General features: G+C 29.3%; 1 protein-coding gene across 1 annotated transcript in view; it reads left to right on the forward strand.

Annotated features, from left to right (window-relative positions):
- The window catches only part of LOC148311898 (uncharacterized), a 102210-nt gene that overhangs the window by 8723 nt on the left and 76893 nt on the right, over positions 1–16594 (forward strand). The window contains exon 2 of the mRNA XM_088278143.1: positions 5324–5397. Within this exon, the coding sequence (XP_088134269.1) occupies positions 5364–5397 (34 nt within the window). The 5' untranslated portion in view covers positions 5324–5363. The remainder of the gene's footprint in view (positions 1–5323; positions 5398–16594) is intronic.

Raw genomic sequence — 16594 nt, forward strand, 5'->3', positions numbered from 1 at the left:
TCGAAACTAGTCGTATATATAAATAAAACTCGTAAAGTGATAAATTCAAGTGTTCAATTTTTTTAAATACATGTCATTCCACAAAGTTAATGCCGAATCAACAAATAACAAACCTTATATATGACCATTTTTGATGATATTTTATTCTGAAAAAAATATTCATTTTCTTTACATACAGTACGAGTATATTTATTTACTATAAGGATGGTGTTAATAATCAAAATTTCTAATTAAAGCAAACGGATCTGTAGAGTACGGAGAAAAAATCGAAAAAATTAAAAATATTTTCTTCCTGCCTTCATCCCAACTTATCGTCTTTGTAGACTGTTGGAGTCAGCTCTCCTCGTCTTCAGGTTGTAAGTGTTTCTATCATGGGTAACATCACCTAGGCCATGCTTTCGAATCATGATTGTAGCATCCATTAATTTTTTGGTGTTCCTTTAGACGTCTTTCGAGGGAGATCCATGGCGATTGCCTGGTTCACAATATGTCTAGATTCTATGCGTCCTATGTGCCCATACCATATGAATTGATTTCCTCTACCTTACTATTGACACGAAAAAAATATTTTTCATCGTACACGTAATTAAAAATTACAGTTAACAATTATTTGCCCTCACTGGGGTTTTCACCTCACCTCTAATATCTATATATCGCTCACTCCTTTCAAGAACGTAATTTTTAAAAGATAAATCAAAATACTTGATTTTTCAGCAGAACGTTTTTAAGTATAAAAATATAATAAAATGTATTAAAAATAAATATCAAGCCACTTATCGAACTTTTTACTGTGCAACATATCTTTTTAGGTAAAACCTGATTTTTTTCTCCATTAGTATTTTTAAAAAATAATTCAACAATACATTTTCTTCAAAATGCAAAAACAACACTTTCTGCCCTGTAGCGGGTAAATATTAAGTTAAAAAATATGCCGCTTTTACTGGGATATAGAACGTTTTCTGGGCATTCCGAAAACATGCACAACTGAATATTGACGATTTTTGATTTATGACGTTCTTGAAAGGAGTGAGCGATATGAATAACTTTTATACTTAAATTCGTTATTTCATGGCTTTATAGATATTGGAAGCAGGTTGTAAAATTTTCTTGCATAATAATCAAAGCTCTTTTGACTAAGAGATATATGTAAGGTTTAATAGTAATAACTCTTTAATATTGATTTTCAAATATTTATTTATTTATTTTTCAAAACATATTACACACATAAGTCATACATAAAATATTCCCGATGAGTTATTTCTATTTTTTATTTTGGGACACGGGATTAAGGTTAACAAGACTGGAACACAAATAATAAAGTTACAAAAAGATTTTTTTTAAATAACCAAAACTTTACTACACAACTACATATATATATACATATATATATATATATATATATATATATATATATATATATATATACATATATACATATATATATATATATATATATATATATATATATATATATATATATATAATATATATATATATATATATATATATATATATATATATATATATGTATATATATATATATATATATATATATATATATATATATATATATATATATATATGTATATATATATATATATATGTATATATATATATATATATATATATATATATATATATATATATATATATATATATATATATATATATGTATATATATATATATATATATATATGTATATATATATATATATATATATATATATATATATATATATATATATATATATATATATATATATATATATATATATATATATATATATATATATATATATATATATATATATATATATATATATATATATATATATATATATATATATATATATATATATATATATATATATATATATATATATATATATATATATATATATATATATATATATATATATATATATATATATATATATATATATATATATATATATGTATATATATAATGCACAAAAATGCATGGCACAATATAAAAACAATAAACAATTTTAAATAATTTATTCACCCCTCAAATAAATGATCCTCTACGAAATATTAAGTACACACTCCTGAAATAAATAGTCCTCAACGAAATATCAAGTAATTTCACTGCCCCTGCGATATATTTTTAGGCCCGAATCAAATAAAAGTGTACACTAGAAGTAACGGCCACATCGTTAAGTGATATCCTTTGCCTTCTTCATCGCTTAACCCTCATCAATATCATTCCTTTCCTCTCTACTCCGCCATTATTCTTCGTCCCACCCTCTCGGCCTACCGAAATAGCTATTTCTGAAGTCGATTTAATGGTTTGTTAATGGACCACAAGCGAGACTTCGGACGATCGACAAATCTACAAAGGATTTTAATTTAGTTATTGTAAAATTAAGAGGACAAAAAAAAAATAACATAAATTTTTAACTGTTTTCAATTATTTTTAAAGTAAAATACTTGTTCACAAAATCTGGATTATCTGCAATTACAGGAGTTATTTTCATATTATTTTTTGACATCTCATCAAAGATGAAGAAGAATCTAAGTTAATCAATCTAATTAAGTTCTAGTGATTCAAGAACAATATTTCAAAATTGGTTCATATATATATAGAACTTCCAATAATTTCAGTAGTGTGGTTGTCAATAATGGGTAGAATTGGTGAATGTTACACGTGTGTAAAGTGATCACTTAAACCAGCCTATGACGGTCGTCAGCCCCGTAAATGCCCAGACTTTCATATTCTTCTTCATCTTTGATGAGATATCAAAAAATAATATTTTTGTTGTTGTTATTGTATAATAATCATGAATCTCCTTATATTTATAATGGGATATATGAATGTGGAAGAGGCTAAGATTGTTTGGCAGAGAAAGCCTCTCTGCCTACCCCTACAGCGCAACGGCATGATGGTTAGTTAGTTTTCTATTTCAATTAACACAAAAATAATCATTTGCGTTCAATTTTTAAATTTTTTTTTCACAAATAATGAGTTTCACCCTTATAAAAAATTTAACAATGTTGACTTTCGATATTCAAATGAAACATGGGTTCACTTAAGACCATTATAAGACCACTCTAGAATACAAATTTAAAAAATGGTTAATATCACCTATTAATGAAAACATCTGTAGTTCTCGAAACTAGTCGTGTTTACATCAATAAATTCAAAAGTGGTCTTATACAGAACATCAAAACAGGCGCCGTGGTGTGGTTGTATATGCGCTCGACTGCGGAACTGTCGTTGCGGGTTCGATATCACCAATTGTAAAATAAATTCGAGAAAGATTTTTTTCGATTGGTCTGGGTATGTGTGATGTGTTTTTTATATTAACCTTCTCTACCCTTACTTTCCTACATGCAGATAAACCTTTGAAAATAGAAGCTTTGCAGGTTATTCCTTTGGAAAAATCCAACACCGTACGGTGTTTGAAAATGATGCGGGACGCATCAAAACACGTGTCATAGTAGATTTTAACAAATTGTGGTATTTACGATGTAAAACATTTATTAAAAATGGATACAATTTACCACAAAGTGACTGCCGAATCAATTAATGAAAAAACAGTCTAATTATTACAGTTTTCTTTCAGGTTTGGGAGATTTTTTCTCCTTCCTGCTAAATCTATTATTTTATATCATAACCTTTTTTTCAATCTCTGAATGTTTTTTAATAGTTTTATAACATAAATGTGGAATTGTTTAATTGGCTTTTTTTTAACGTGACTATTTTTTGTTAATGTAATGTAATGTTTATTATTGTTAATGAAACTATTTTTTTTTATAATTTTTTTTTATATGTAAGCTGTACAATTCCCGAATAAAAAATAAAAAAAATAAATGTTTTCAGCCATCCCACGTAGGTAAGAAAGTGTCATTTTCATAACAGAACAGTGTGTAAACCTGTTACCGATGATGTATATTTTTTCATTTTGTGCGACAGAAATATGCAGGATGTAAATGGAAACAAAAAATAAACGCGTATTTATTACGGAAAACATTTTTGCGTCATTAATTCTGCTGACAGATTTCAGGGGTTAAAATTATTTTACGGTAAAATGTTTTGGGCTGAAATGTGACTCAGCTGCTATTTTGTAAGGGAACTTGAATACAAAAATTTGTGTGTGTTTTACGCACATACATTGTGCATTTCCTGGAAAGTGTTCTTCATACCCAGCATATATGTAAAATGATATGAAAACTAAAGGCTTTATTTTAATTTACGAAAGATAAAAGATGTGTTGAAAATGTATATATATTTCAATATATGATGAATACAATTCACAATATATGATGGATACGATTCACACATGTTCACAAACATACTATAACTCCTGTTCAGTCCATTTACAAGTTTTTGAAGTACTTGATAATGTCAAGTTTTTCTCAGTCTTCTTATATATATATATATATATATATATATATATATATATATATACAAACTTGTTTGTTTGTGTATACACACGAATTACATACACACACATATATTATATACACACGAATATTCAAATTATAAAAGAAAACACTTGTGTTTTTACTAATTGAGTTTATTTTATGACGGCTAGTTTCGGTTCGAGTTCAACTTTCATCTTCATGTCTAAATGTAAACATTTAGACAGTTTACATTCAGACCTGAAGATGGAAATTTAGCTTCCAAAACTAGTCGTCATAAAATAAACTCAAGTGGTAAAAAACAAGTTTTTTCTTTTGTAATTTATATGTTCGTGTGCATATAATATAATATATTTAAAAAAAAAAACAAGATTTAAAAAAAAATCGTCATGTCTTACCACAAAGTAAATGCCGAAACAATAAATAAATCACAAACATACACATTTTTTCTTTCTTTTTAAGTCAAAACATAAAAATATTATGAATATTAAATAACATAAATAAAGACATGGTGAAATGTTTTGAAATGTAGAAATAATTTTAGGAAGTGTTATAAAGTCGTTAATTTTTCAAATCTCTGTAAAATAATAGCTCACGAGAATCGTGTTCCTATTTAAAAACAAAAGTTGACTCTAATTGACTCGTGATTTCAATTAATCTTGTGTTCTCCTTGTTCGCCTACATAGTCGTACTTCGTTTGTTCCGGAAATTGTATTCACCAAAGAATGGTTGTATCCTTTTGTGATTTTTTCAACTTGTCACTTTTTATTTCCGCGAAAAAGGGGTCGCGACGGATTGTATGAATAACCCTAGTATGAATAAACAATCAACATAACACAATACTACGTCAGACTAAAAAAGTAATGTAATTTTAAAATCCGTTTACGATTTGATTGGATTTAACGAATACCTTGAATAAACCTAGGTTTTTTTTCAGTTGTGACCGCTTCGTAATCAAACATACGTGATTTGAGTCCATGTACAACCCTGGATTGGAAGGTGAAGCTCCAGGTATGTAAATTTATACAGTTTGTTAAACCAAAATTAGCGTGTTCCATGTAGATCGAAAAATGGCTTTAAAACATATTGATATTAGACTTTCACAATATGTTGAGATCCCTAATAATGATTACTAGTATATTTTTTAAAAGGTAGGGCACTCTGGGATGGATACCCGTACTCGTTCAAGTTAGTGTAAGTTAGGCACTTCTAAATGTACGATTCCCATTACGGCGAAATTAAGTTGGTATGATTTCTTTATATTTTTGCCAAACCTTGAGATTTTTTTAGGTTAGTGCAAGCCTCTATGGTTCATATGGTATAAACTCTATTTAAAATATAATGAATATTAATATATTTATATATAAATATATATATATATATATATATATATATATATATATATATATATATATATATATATATATATATATATATATATATATATATATATATTTATATATATATATATATATTTATATATATATATATATATATATATATATATATATATATATATATATATATATATATATATATATATATATATATATATATATATATATATATATATATATATATATATATATATATATATATATATATATATATATATATATATATATATTTGTGCATGCAGATAATAATGTTTGAAAATTAAATTTGTACATTTTTTTGACATCTCAAAATAGGTAGAATATGGAAGTCTAGGTATTTACAGGGTTTGTGTCCTGTGAAAGGCTGGCAACCAGGATCATCTTATAAATTTATTATTAGATTAAAACCAATATTTTTAGCTTTTCCACTTTTTTATTTGACCAGCGACCGGGTTTCGTCGTTACCGACATCATCAGACCAGTCTGCATATATTTGTGCATGCAGATAATAATGTTTGAAAATTTTTACGTTGTAAAACGTTAAATTTGTACATTTTTTTGACATCTCAAAATAGGTAGAATATGGAAGTCTAGGTATTTACAGGGTTTGTGTCCTGTGAAAGGCTGGCAACCAGGATCATCTTATAAATTTATTATTAGATTAAAACCAATATTTTTAGCTTTTCCACTTTTTTATTTGACCAGCGACCGGGTTTCGTCGTTACCGACATCATCAGACCAGTCTGATGATGTCGGTAACGACGAAACCCGGTCGCTGGTCAAATAAAAAAGTGGAAAAGCTAAAAATATTGGTTTTAATCTAATAATAAATTAAAAATGCAATTCCATCACGAAGTGTCAGTGGATAATATAAATCTATCATCTTATAAAGATATGCATAAATAACTCCTTAAAGGAGAAAACCCAGATTTGTGAACAAATATTTTGACACACTCAAAATGTTCTTAATTTCCCATCTATATATCATATATTATTTATCAAAGTTGTCGTACTGAACGCGGAGAGCTTAAGCTCACATTTCTAGCAATAATACAAAAATATAGCTTTTCCTCTTTCTCGAAAGAATTCAAACAATCTTCCAATTAAACCCCCAACTTCTGAGAAAGCTCGAAGCGGGCTCGCACAAGCAAACACGGTTATCTAATTTATATAGCGAGCTATCGGTAAAAGTAACGTTGTGGCACTGGAAATGTATAATTTCATTATTTTAATAGCTTTGCCGCTTCGGCCGGGAAGCGAAGGCACCCACGGTACCATTCTAATTCGCCCATTAGAATAACTTACGCAAACAGACGTTTAAAAAGATCCAAACGGTTTGAAACAAATTATAATCGTTATTTTTCCAGGTGGAAAAAAACCTTTTTACTGTGTAATGGAAACGTGTGGACGCAGATTTATTAATAAATTACCATCAATTGAATTCTGTTTTTAACGTAAGCAAAATGATCGAGATGTAGGCTTTGCGAGAGCGCCAGACACGAAGAATTGTTTTTTTTTTAATCAATACTTATTTAAGGCAACGTACTTTTTAAAACACTCTCATTATCATTGAGCGTTCATTTTGTGTAATACCACTTTAGAAAATACTGATTTGTGACTACCGGTTTCAAATCATCAGATCATAATAGTTAGTTAATTAGCATTTCAGGAAGATATGTTAAAATTTTAGCTAGAATTTTACGCTAGTAAATTTTATGTTTAATCTTCTTGAATGTTTTTCGCATATTTTGTGGCACATTATATAAACTTTATAAAATAAAACCACTTTGTTTTTACTAATTTTTTTATTAATACATTTTTTCTCCAAACGGAAATCCCTTTTTGCAAATCCAGACTCACGCAAACACTTATTTTTCATAGCTCCAAAACTGTTTCATTCATTCCACAAAGACTATATGTTAGACATTAATTACCTAAGTTTGTTTCGATTCAAAATTTTTCTTAAATTATTTATTCAAAAACCGATCTTAGTACTTTCTTCTTTTAAACTCATAGTACATATTCGCCAACTTTTTTTAATTTTCATCTTTTTGATTTCTGTTAAAAGCAAATATTTGTATATATTCTCAATATTATTAATATTTAAAGCATTTACTTTGTGGTTAGTAATTTTTACTTATTTTTTTTTACAAAAATGTTAATAATATTAGTATTTAACCACTCACCGAGATTTTTATGTCAATACTCATATACTCAATATTTGTAGTTTATATAAGCACTTTTAAGCTAATTTTATTGTATTCTTGCCAGTGCCCTTTTATTATGACCTAAAATTAAATATATACCCACACACAGGCCATGCCTCTGTGCGACCTTTTTTGTATTAATATTTTTTTTTAAAAATGTACTTGTAATTATAATATATCGTAAAATGCAAAATAATTTTAAATAAGGAAGAAGAAAAAAATCTGTCGGTCTTTGAGATCGCTTGTAGTGCACTATCACCAACGATCCATTTCATTCTTTTGTATATAATGGATTGGTATTATAACAAGTCACATTATTTGTTTGTTCGTTTTATAACGAGACTCAGAACACTACACGGGGGAAATCTCTTGAAACATACTCAGCCAGTTTACACAGCAAACGGGTCGCGAGATTTAATTGGGCTCCTGTGTCTAATAAAGCAAACATTTTTGCCATTTTTCTCGACGATGCTGATAATAACACCCATAAGTTGTAATATTTTAATAAATATCCAATGAAATGCATTCTCTCAGAAAAATTAATAGCAGAACGATGTATGATAGATGTTCGAATGGTGATATAAAGAAAAAATGCATGGCTAACATAAACATTATCAATAAAATTAAGAAATGTGGTTGAGATGGTTCAGACATGCTGAGCAAATGAGTGAAAAGAACGGTAAAACAAATATATGAGGCGAATTTGGTTGGCAAAAGAAGCAAAAGAAGACCGAAAAAAACTTGGTATAATCAAATATTTCAAATACGTGAAAATAGTCAGGCCAGTAGTCGGAATAATCGGATGTGAATCATTGTGTTTTTATCTGTGGCAGATAATTTTTATTTTATTTTATTTATTAAGAGGCAGCGCCACCTGTTAAACGTTACGGCAACACACGCATTACTTAACATAGCTCATAGTGGGCAGCGTGCCTCTTGACAGCTGTAGTCATTTTCTATTTTCAATGTTTTTTATTGCATTGTTGTTTCATAGATTTTTAATTCCATCACTTCACAAGCATTGTGAAATTAAACATATTAGAAATGTGTGACTTCTATTTTATTTCTATTCAATTAAATCAGACTGAGCCACAGTAATGCGTGACCGCGTACAAAAAGTTGAAAAATAATGTGTGAAAATGCCACCTTCTTCTAAAAATTTAAGTCAAAACTGTTTTTTTGTTGGGTTTATATTTTTTACGTTGAAAGTATTAAGGGCTCTGTTGTTGGCACGAAAGGCCTGATTTTGTTAACCCAGGCTTGCTTTTGTTGGTCAGAAAGGCTTTCTTTTTTGTCAAAGATCTAAAGCATAAATATTTAGCATTTATTTTATCTGGAATTAAAAACTAACTTACTTTTTTACTCGTTCAATAAAAATATTATACAACAATCAATATAATAAGGGTAACAACCCTGTACCCACAAGCGCTAGTAAGCGCTGTGTCGGGTTGTGGTCCCGTGGTTAGTGTCGCGGACTCTTAAGTCAGAGTTTCTTGTTTTTTTTTTTAATTTCTTTATTTTAAATTCTTTTACATTATACAAACATGACATAAATTCAAATACAAAAAAATTATGAATGAAATATAAATTCAAAGATCCCACAAAGGCACGGCCTGTGTGTGGGTAAACAATATAATTTAGGTCAAAGTAAAGAACACTGGTAAGAATACAATGGGTATTATAAGTAGAACTAGAATAATAGTGTTTATATAAAATACAAAAAATACAAAATACTTGACTATCAGAAAACAAAAAGATTTTTTTAAATAAAATTAATTTAATCAATTAATTAATTATTTAAAAAAAATTCAATTAAATTGGTTTCGTACCCACTCTACCACAATTTGATGCGTTATTCTAATAATGAGCCGCTTAGGCTCACAGAAATAGTATGAAATTGAAATTTTTGTCCTAATAATAAAAACACAAATATTGAACTTTAAAAAAAAAAAACAAAATAAATCACCAGTGAAGGGATGTTTCTGCTAGTGGCAAGTATTATTTTTATTTACATGGTAAGAACTAAAAATATAGAAGACACATTAGTTTATTATCGTTTTCTTTAGCTGAGAGCAGAATAATGTAATAATATTGTTTTAAGGATTATAAAACAAAATAACGTAAGCCATTACTTATTATTTTTACGACATACATATTTGTCATAGAGCACGTCTGCCAGGAACCTAATTAAATTTCCTTCAGGAGTATACGTCGACCGTGTATTATGAAGATAAAATATTTATACTGTGAGAAAACACACAACAAAGATATTTCTTACAATGTTCAAGCTAGATTTTCTGAGAATATGATGTAAAATGTAAGACAGTTTACGGAAACGTTGTGGGTGTGTTGGTAATTGAATTACTTTCATTTTGTTACTAAATCACGGAGGAAAAACATGATAAACTACACATGCCGGTACACACACTCACATACACGTGCTTGATGAAGAAAAAAACTTATAATACTCTCCTTATCATTCATCGTTTACTTTGTGTAATACCATTTTAAAAAACACTACTTTGTGGCTACCGGTATCGGAAAAATGATTCCACCATTGGGTCGAATTTAAATTTAAATGAAATTGTTACTGTCTGACATTAATTCAAAAATAACATTTGAAAGACAGGAATAAGACAAATGAATCACAATGGGAATATTTTTTAAAGTGGACTAATAGTTTAATTCAATCGGTTATTTATTATGGGTAAGTCATTATTGATTGCTTTACTTATTTCTAGATTAGCTTAACAAAGACCAGTTTTATTTACATGAAAAATATCTTTACTCGTTGATTAAAATTTAAATTTAAAATGATTTTTATACGCAGAAAAATTTATAAGTATATCAAAGTTTTACAAGGATGAAATTTATTGTAATTAAGACCCTATTGTCGTCTCGAGGTTTTCTACATACCACCACATCATGGTTTGATAATGTTTACAGATATTTTGTATAATGAAAGCACCGTTATCTTTGTAGTATGGTAATACAATACTATCCTTATCATTCATCGTTCACTTTATATAATACCACTTAAAAGCACTACTTCATGATTACCGGTTTCGAAATAACCATTCCATAGACTTTTCTAGCTGCGACCGGATGATGAAATGCTTTTTCCGACGTGATAGTCTACATTTGACCTGATAATGGAATAGTTATTCGGAAACCGGTAATCATGAAGTACTATTTTAAGGGGTATTACACAAAGGGAACGATGAATGATAAGGAGTGTAATATTTACAGACGCCGTGGCTTAGTAGGATTGCAAAACAGACATCGCGGGTTCGTTTCACGCCATTTGCAAAATAATTCAAAAAATATATTTTTTTAATTGTGTTGTACTTCCTCACAGTTACTACCCTCCTCGAATCAGCCCTCTAACATAGAGGCTTTGCGAGTTACTCCTTCTAATTCCATTTTTTGTCTAATGGGACCTGTTTTAGAAATTACCAGAAACTTATAGAGAAAATCGGTCTTTTTTATTGCTTTGTCTATGTATCAACGTGTCAATTTTGAGGACCCTCTATTGCCCCGTGGATATGCGCAGTTACCACGTGTGCTGGTTACTATGGTATTCTGATAATTTTCACGATATCTATGCGTCATGTAAAGGAAACTTTCATATGCCATCTGCGGAAAAGGGGTAAGTTTAAAACATCCCCATTTCCATCATGTACTCAAGATCGTGTTTTGCCCGCGGCAATCTCTTATGTTATCAGTAACCCGACATGGCTATAAACAGTAAACAAGTAACCCTCCAGGGCTCCAACTATATACTGCTTCTGCACAGAAAATGTAGAAATCGCTATTTGAATTTTTTGGTAATGGCAACATTTGTTTTGGATCCAAATATAAATTTTGGATCTAATTGAATTATTCATTAAGTTTAATTATCTCTTAAGATAGCGGGACAATTTGCATACCCAATTTACTTTAATAATCATGAACTGTTCACAATACAATTATTCACTGTTTTTAAAATAACGTAAAAATAGTAATATATAATCAATCACATTAAAACTACATGTATTTTAGAGTTAATCAAATCAACGAAATTCGGAAGTTATTTTATATTATTTTTTAGAATATATTCTTTAGAATTTTAATCCTTTAGGATAGACTCTGAAAAAGTGATCGAAACATTGGTAGGAAAATATACATATATTGATCGCACAGCCCCCAAATGAAGTGTAAGTAACGAAATATATATATATATATATATATATATATATATATATATATATATATATATATATATATATATATATATATATATATATATATATATATATATATATATATATATATATATATATATATATATATATATATATATATATATATATATATATATATATATATGTATATGTATATATATATATATGTATATGTATATATATATATATACACAGTTAAATAGCTAATAGAACAAATAAACAGTAAACAAATGACATTTAACTGTTAAAATATCATAATGCAATAATAATAAAAAAAAACTTTATTTTTTAAAAAGAATAATGGTAGAGGCCATTAAAAACACAGATTAAAATAATATTAAAAACATCAGTTGTTTGTGGCATATATCACTCAATTGTAAGTAACTTGCTAAAAAAAAAAATATATATATATATATATATATATATATATATATATATATATATATATATATATATATATATATATATATATATATATATATATATATATATATATATATATATATATATAAATATATAAATATATATAAAGTTCTTCATGACTTCATTGTTTACCAAAGGTTTATTTTTGTTTTAAAAGCATGATGGGTATATTCGTGCTAATAAATAATAAAACATTAATATACTAGCGATACGAATTTAAACGAATTTTCATATTTTTTTAAAGCGAATGATGTTTATGATCTACGAATATCAATGTTCAAATCAACTAAAAATCATACCAAATTACTATAAGCGGGGTTATTTGTTTTATTAATTTAATATTGAGAGCAAAGTTTCCCTTTATGTTAGGGAAGTTTCTTATTTTCTCTTTTCGCGACAACCCATTACAGATAGTAGTAATATTTCAAAGCCTGAAAGTACCTACGTAGTGTGCAATTTCTATATATTGAAAAGACGGACGCAGTGCACTTCTGAGCCATTGTACAATACGTATAATGCAATTTATTTCATGTCACATCATCCTTTCACATGTTTTAAATTCTAGACCTATCGCAATCTAAATCTGCCTGACTAGGGTGTAGAGCTTAACCCCTTGGTTACCAAAATCTGATATATCGGCTTCGGCACACTAGCTAGAAATACCGGATCCATCGGATCTGACGTCATGATTTATAAAAATATCAGATACATTTTGGACAGGGATTCCTTCATAGTTGTGCTAAAAAAAATTCGATATATATTATTTTTTTTTAAATAAGCTAAATCGAAATTTAGAATTACATGACCATTTATGTCTCACAATTATTTGTGATATTAAAAAAATTTATGTTTCAAAAAAATAAAATTATGCTAAAAATAACTTAAGCAGCAACGAGAAAAACAAGGCACATTAAAGCAATTTTTTTCCGCGAAAAGTAAGTTGTGTAAAGATTTGCGATATTATAAAAAAAAAATATATTTTAACGTGTCAATTCTCGTGTCAAAAAAATCAATACAATGTTTAATGTAATTAATTGATACAGATATAAAACATGTATTGCATTTCATGATAATTACTCTCACCCCTACGCTATTTCTTTCAACACCGGATGTCGTCAATTAGATCAGGAGTCATTTGATTCGCAGTGCACACGGCGTAAAAAAGAGCGAACAACATTTACTTGTTAGTCGATTTTTTATAATGTTGAATACATTTAGTCAACTAAACTCTTGAGATATATAATAAAACAATGGCACAATGTTTATAAATTATCGAACCTATTTTACTTTTGAATTATTATGTATAAATCGCGGTATTTATACATAATATAAGTTTAGTCATAGTAACCCCAAAAGTCCTGGCAACCAAAGGGTTAATACTACAGCAAAATTCCGAACCCTAAAGGAGACGAGTCTGCCCGTTCTACCCCAGCGAGGCGAATAAGGGTTGAGATATTGCTGGATGCATGACAGTATTTATTATGTAGGGATAGCATTTATGGAGCGTTCATAAAAATGCTAATATTTACTTGACGTGGGTATTTCTTATCTCCCAACTTTTCACAGCGGGAGTTTCTAAATGATCCCGGCTCCCCTATATAAATTGCATATACGTAAATATCTTCACATATTAAAACTTTTATTAGTGAAAAATCAACATTAAATCTCTTTTGGACGCGTCAAAGTTTTCTCGTAAAAATAAGATATTCGTATTGACACCAATGAAAAATTCGAGCAATGAAAAACCATTTTTAGATTAAGAAGTATATTCTAGATACAATGTGTTGATCTCCACCGTTTTTTCTACTGACCTCCAAACCGAACAGACCCATAGTGACAGGTAGTGTTCTAAGTACTAAGTAAGGTCCGTTCATATTTATTTTACCTCTGATTTATATTTAGTTAGAAAACATAACAACTAGAGGTAAAATAACTGTAGATTGACTGTAAATAAACACATTCGATTGACATTATAATTGTATTTCTTTGAAAATACTTTTGGAAGGCAAAACGTTGTTAAAATTCAAATATTACCATTAAATAAATAAAAATCTGTTGTATTTTTGTTTTACACGTTTTTATTAAGAATGATATAGATTCACAATGTTTTAGGGTACCGTAGAACGGGGCTACTTGAACTTTGATGTGTTACTTGAGCCCAGTACAAAAAACATATTTCGATCTGTATTTGGTCTACAATAATGAACGTATCGACATGATTCATTGTTTCCCTGGCAGGTGACACTTAAAAGTTCATTATTGTAGACCATATACAGATTAAAAAATTTTTTGTACTGGGCTCAAGTAACACATCAAAGTTCAAGTAGCCAAGTTCTACGGTACGTAATATTCAAGCAACTTTCAAGAAACACTTTGTCCACCGTGAGCATTGTTTATTATTGTGTGTGCTGCTATTACGGTCAACAGATGGCACTGCCATTGCGGTAAAATAAAATTATTCATGTTTTTATCTGTTGCAAGTAAAAACATCTGTAACGCATTTGTGTCAAAATTTTCGAAGCAATCGGTAAATAACTTTAGAAGAAACATGTGGAACGTTTGAGTGAGGAAAGAACGGGTAAACAAATTTATGAAGCGAATGTAGTTGGAAAAAGAAGCAGAGAAAGACCGAGGAAAACTTGGCACAATCAGGTATGTCAAATACTTGAATGTGGCCGGGTCAGGAGTCGTAATAATCGTCGGGTATGTATGAGGAGATGCATGAATATAGAAGAGGCAAAGAATGTTTGTAAATGTTTGAATGTTCGTGTGGCCTTCTATTCTCTCTGCCTACCCCTGCGGGGAAGCGGCGTGATGGTTAGTTAGTTAGTTAGTTAGTTAGGCGAGTTGTGATTTTACGTATAACTACTTTATTGACAGTTTGCAATTGATTTCGTGTAATAAAACAAACCAATAACCCTGTTTGTACAAATAAAATATCAAATTTAATTAGAATCTGTCCCGTATCTAGTAACTAATAGGGTAGACGTGGGCTGCAAGAGGCTCTAATTGAAGTACTTTTGCAAATTGGGCCGAGATTTGAGATACTATTGTGTATATTATGGTACTTATAAATCAATACGGATGGGCCATTATCCCTTTTAAGGTCTGTGGTTCAATTTTCAAGCAGATATCGGTTTCGGTTTTTAGCGGTTACTTGTGCGACCACAAGGAATTCTAAATAAGGAAAACTTACCCAAGATCCCAAAGCGTGTTAAGTGAAAAATGTTGTAAATTATTTACACGTTGTAAATTCTTACACGTTGTAAAAGGAAAGAGAGGGAGAGGAAGATCCCCACACGATGGACCGATCAAATTAAGGCAGCAGCAGGCACCTCAGTGGTTGGAGCGCTACGTGCAGCGCAGTCAAGGGGTAACTGGAGAAGAGTCATTCCTTCTGCAAGGGTCACAGCCCTCAGCAATGAGGATTAAGACGGAGAAGAAGTAAATTCTTATCTTATAACCCTTATCCGCACCCAATGGTGCATAGGGCACTGCATCGTACAGAAGCAGTGTTATCTTGATCGTTAAATACATAAAGGAAAGGTGATCAGCCTTGCGCTTCAGGTACAGGTGTGATATAAATAAATATCAGACTGAAAATTCACTAATATTTATTTTGACCCTCTTGGGAATCGAACCCGGTACCTCCAGCGTGGCAGCCTAGCATGCTGACCATTACACTACGGAGGCGTTGTAAATTATACATTAGTATTTATTTTGGGTGGGAAAACAGCTCAAAGAAAATTGCTGTTATATTAGAGAAAGCAGAGTGAACACCGTTTTATTTGTAGATGTGAATTGAATTTATTATTTACCTTGCTTATTATGTTTGTCTGCCTCCGTAGTGTAATGGTCAGCACGCTTGACTGGAGGTCCCGGGTTCGATTCCATGGGGAGGGGGGGATAAAATAAATTTAAGTGATTTTTTCACTCTAATATTTATTCAATATTATCCTGAACTAGTAGTACCTGAAGC

The sequence above is a fragment of the Brachycentrus maculatus genome, unplaced genomic scaffold, assembly GCF_059751285.1.
Source record: "Brachycentrus maculatus isolate JH-2025_06_01 unplaced genomic scaffold, ASM5975128v1 h1tg000055l, whole genome shotgun sequence".
Classification (NCBI taxonomy): Eukaryota; Metazoa; Arthropoda; class Insecta; order Trichoptera; family Brachycentridae; genus Brachycentrus; species Brachycentrus maculatus.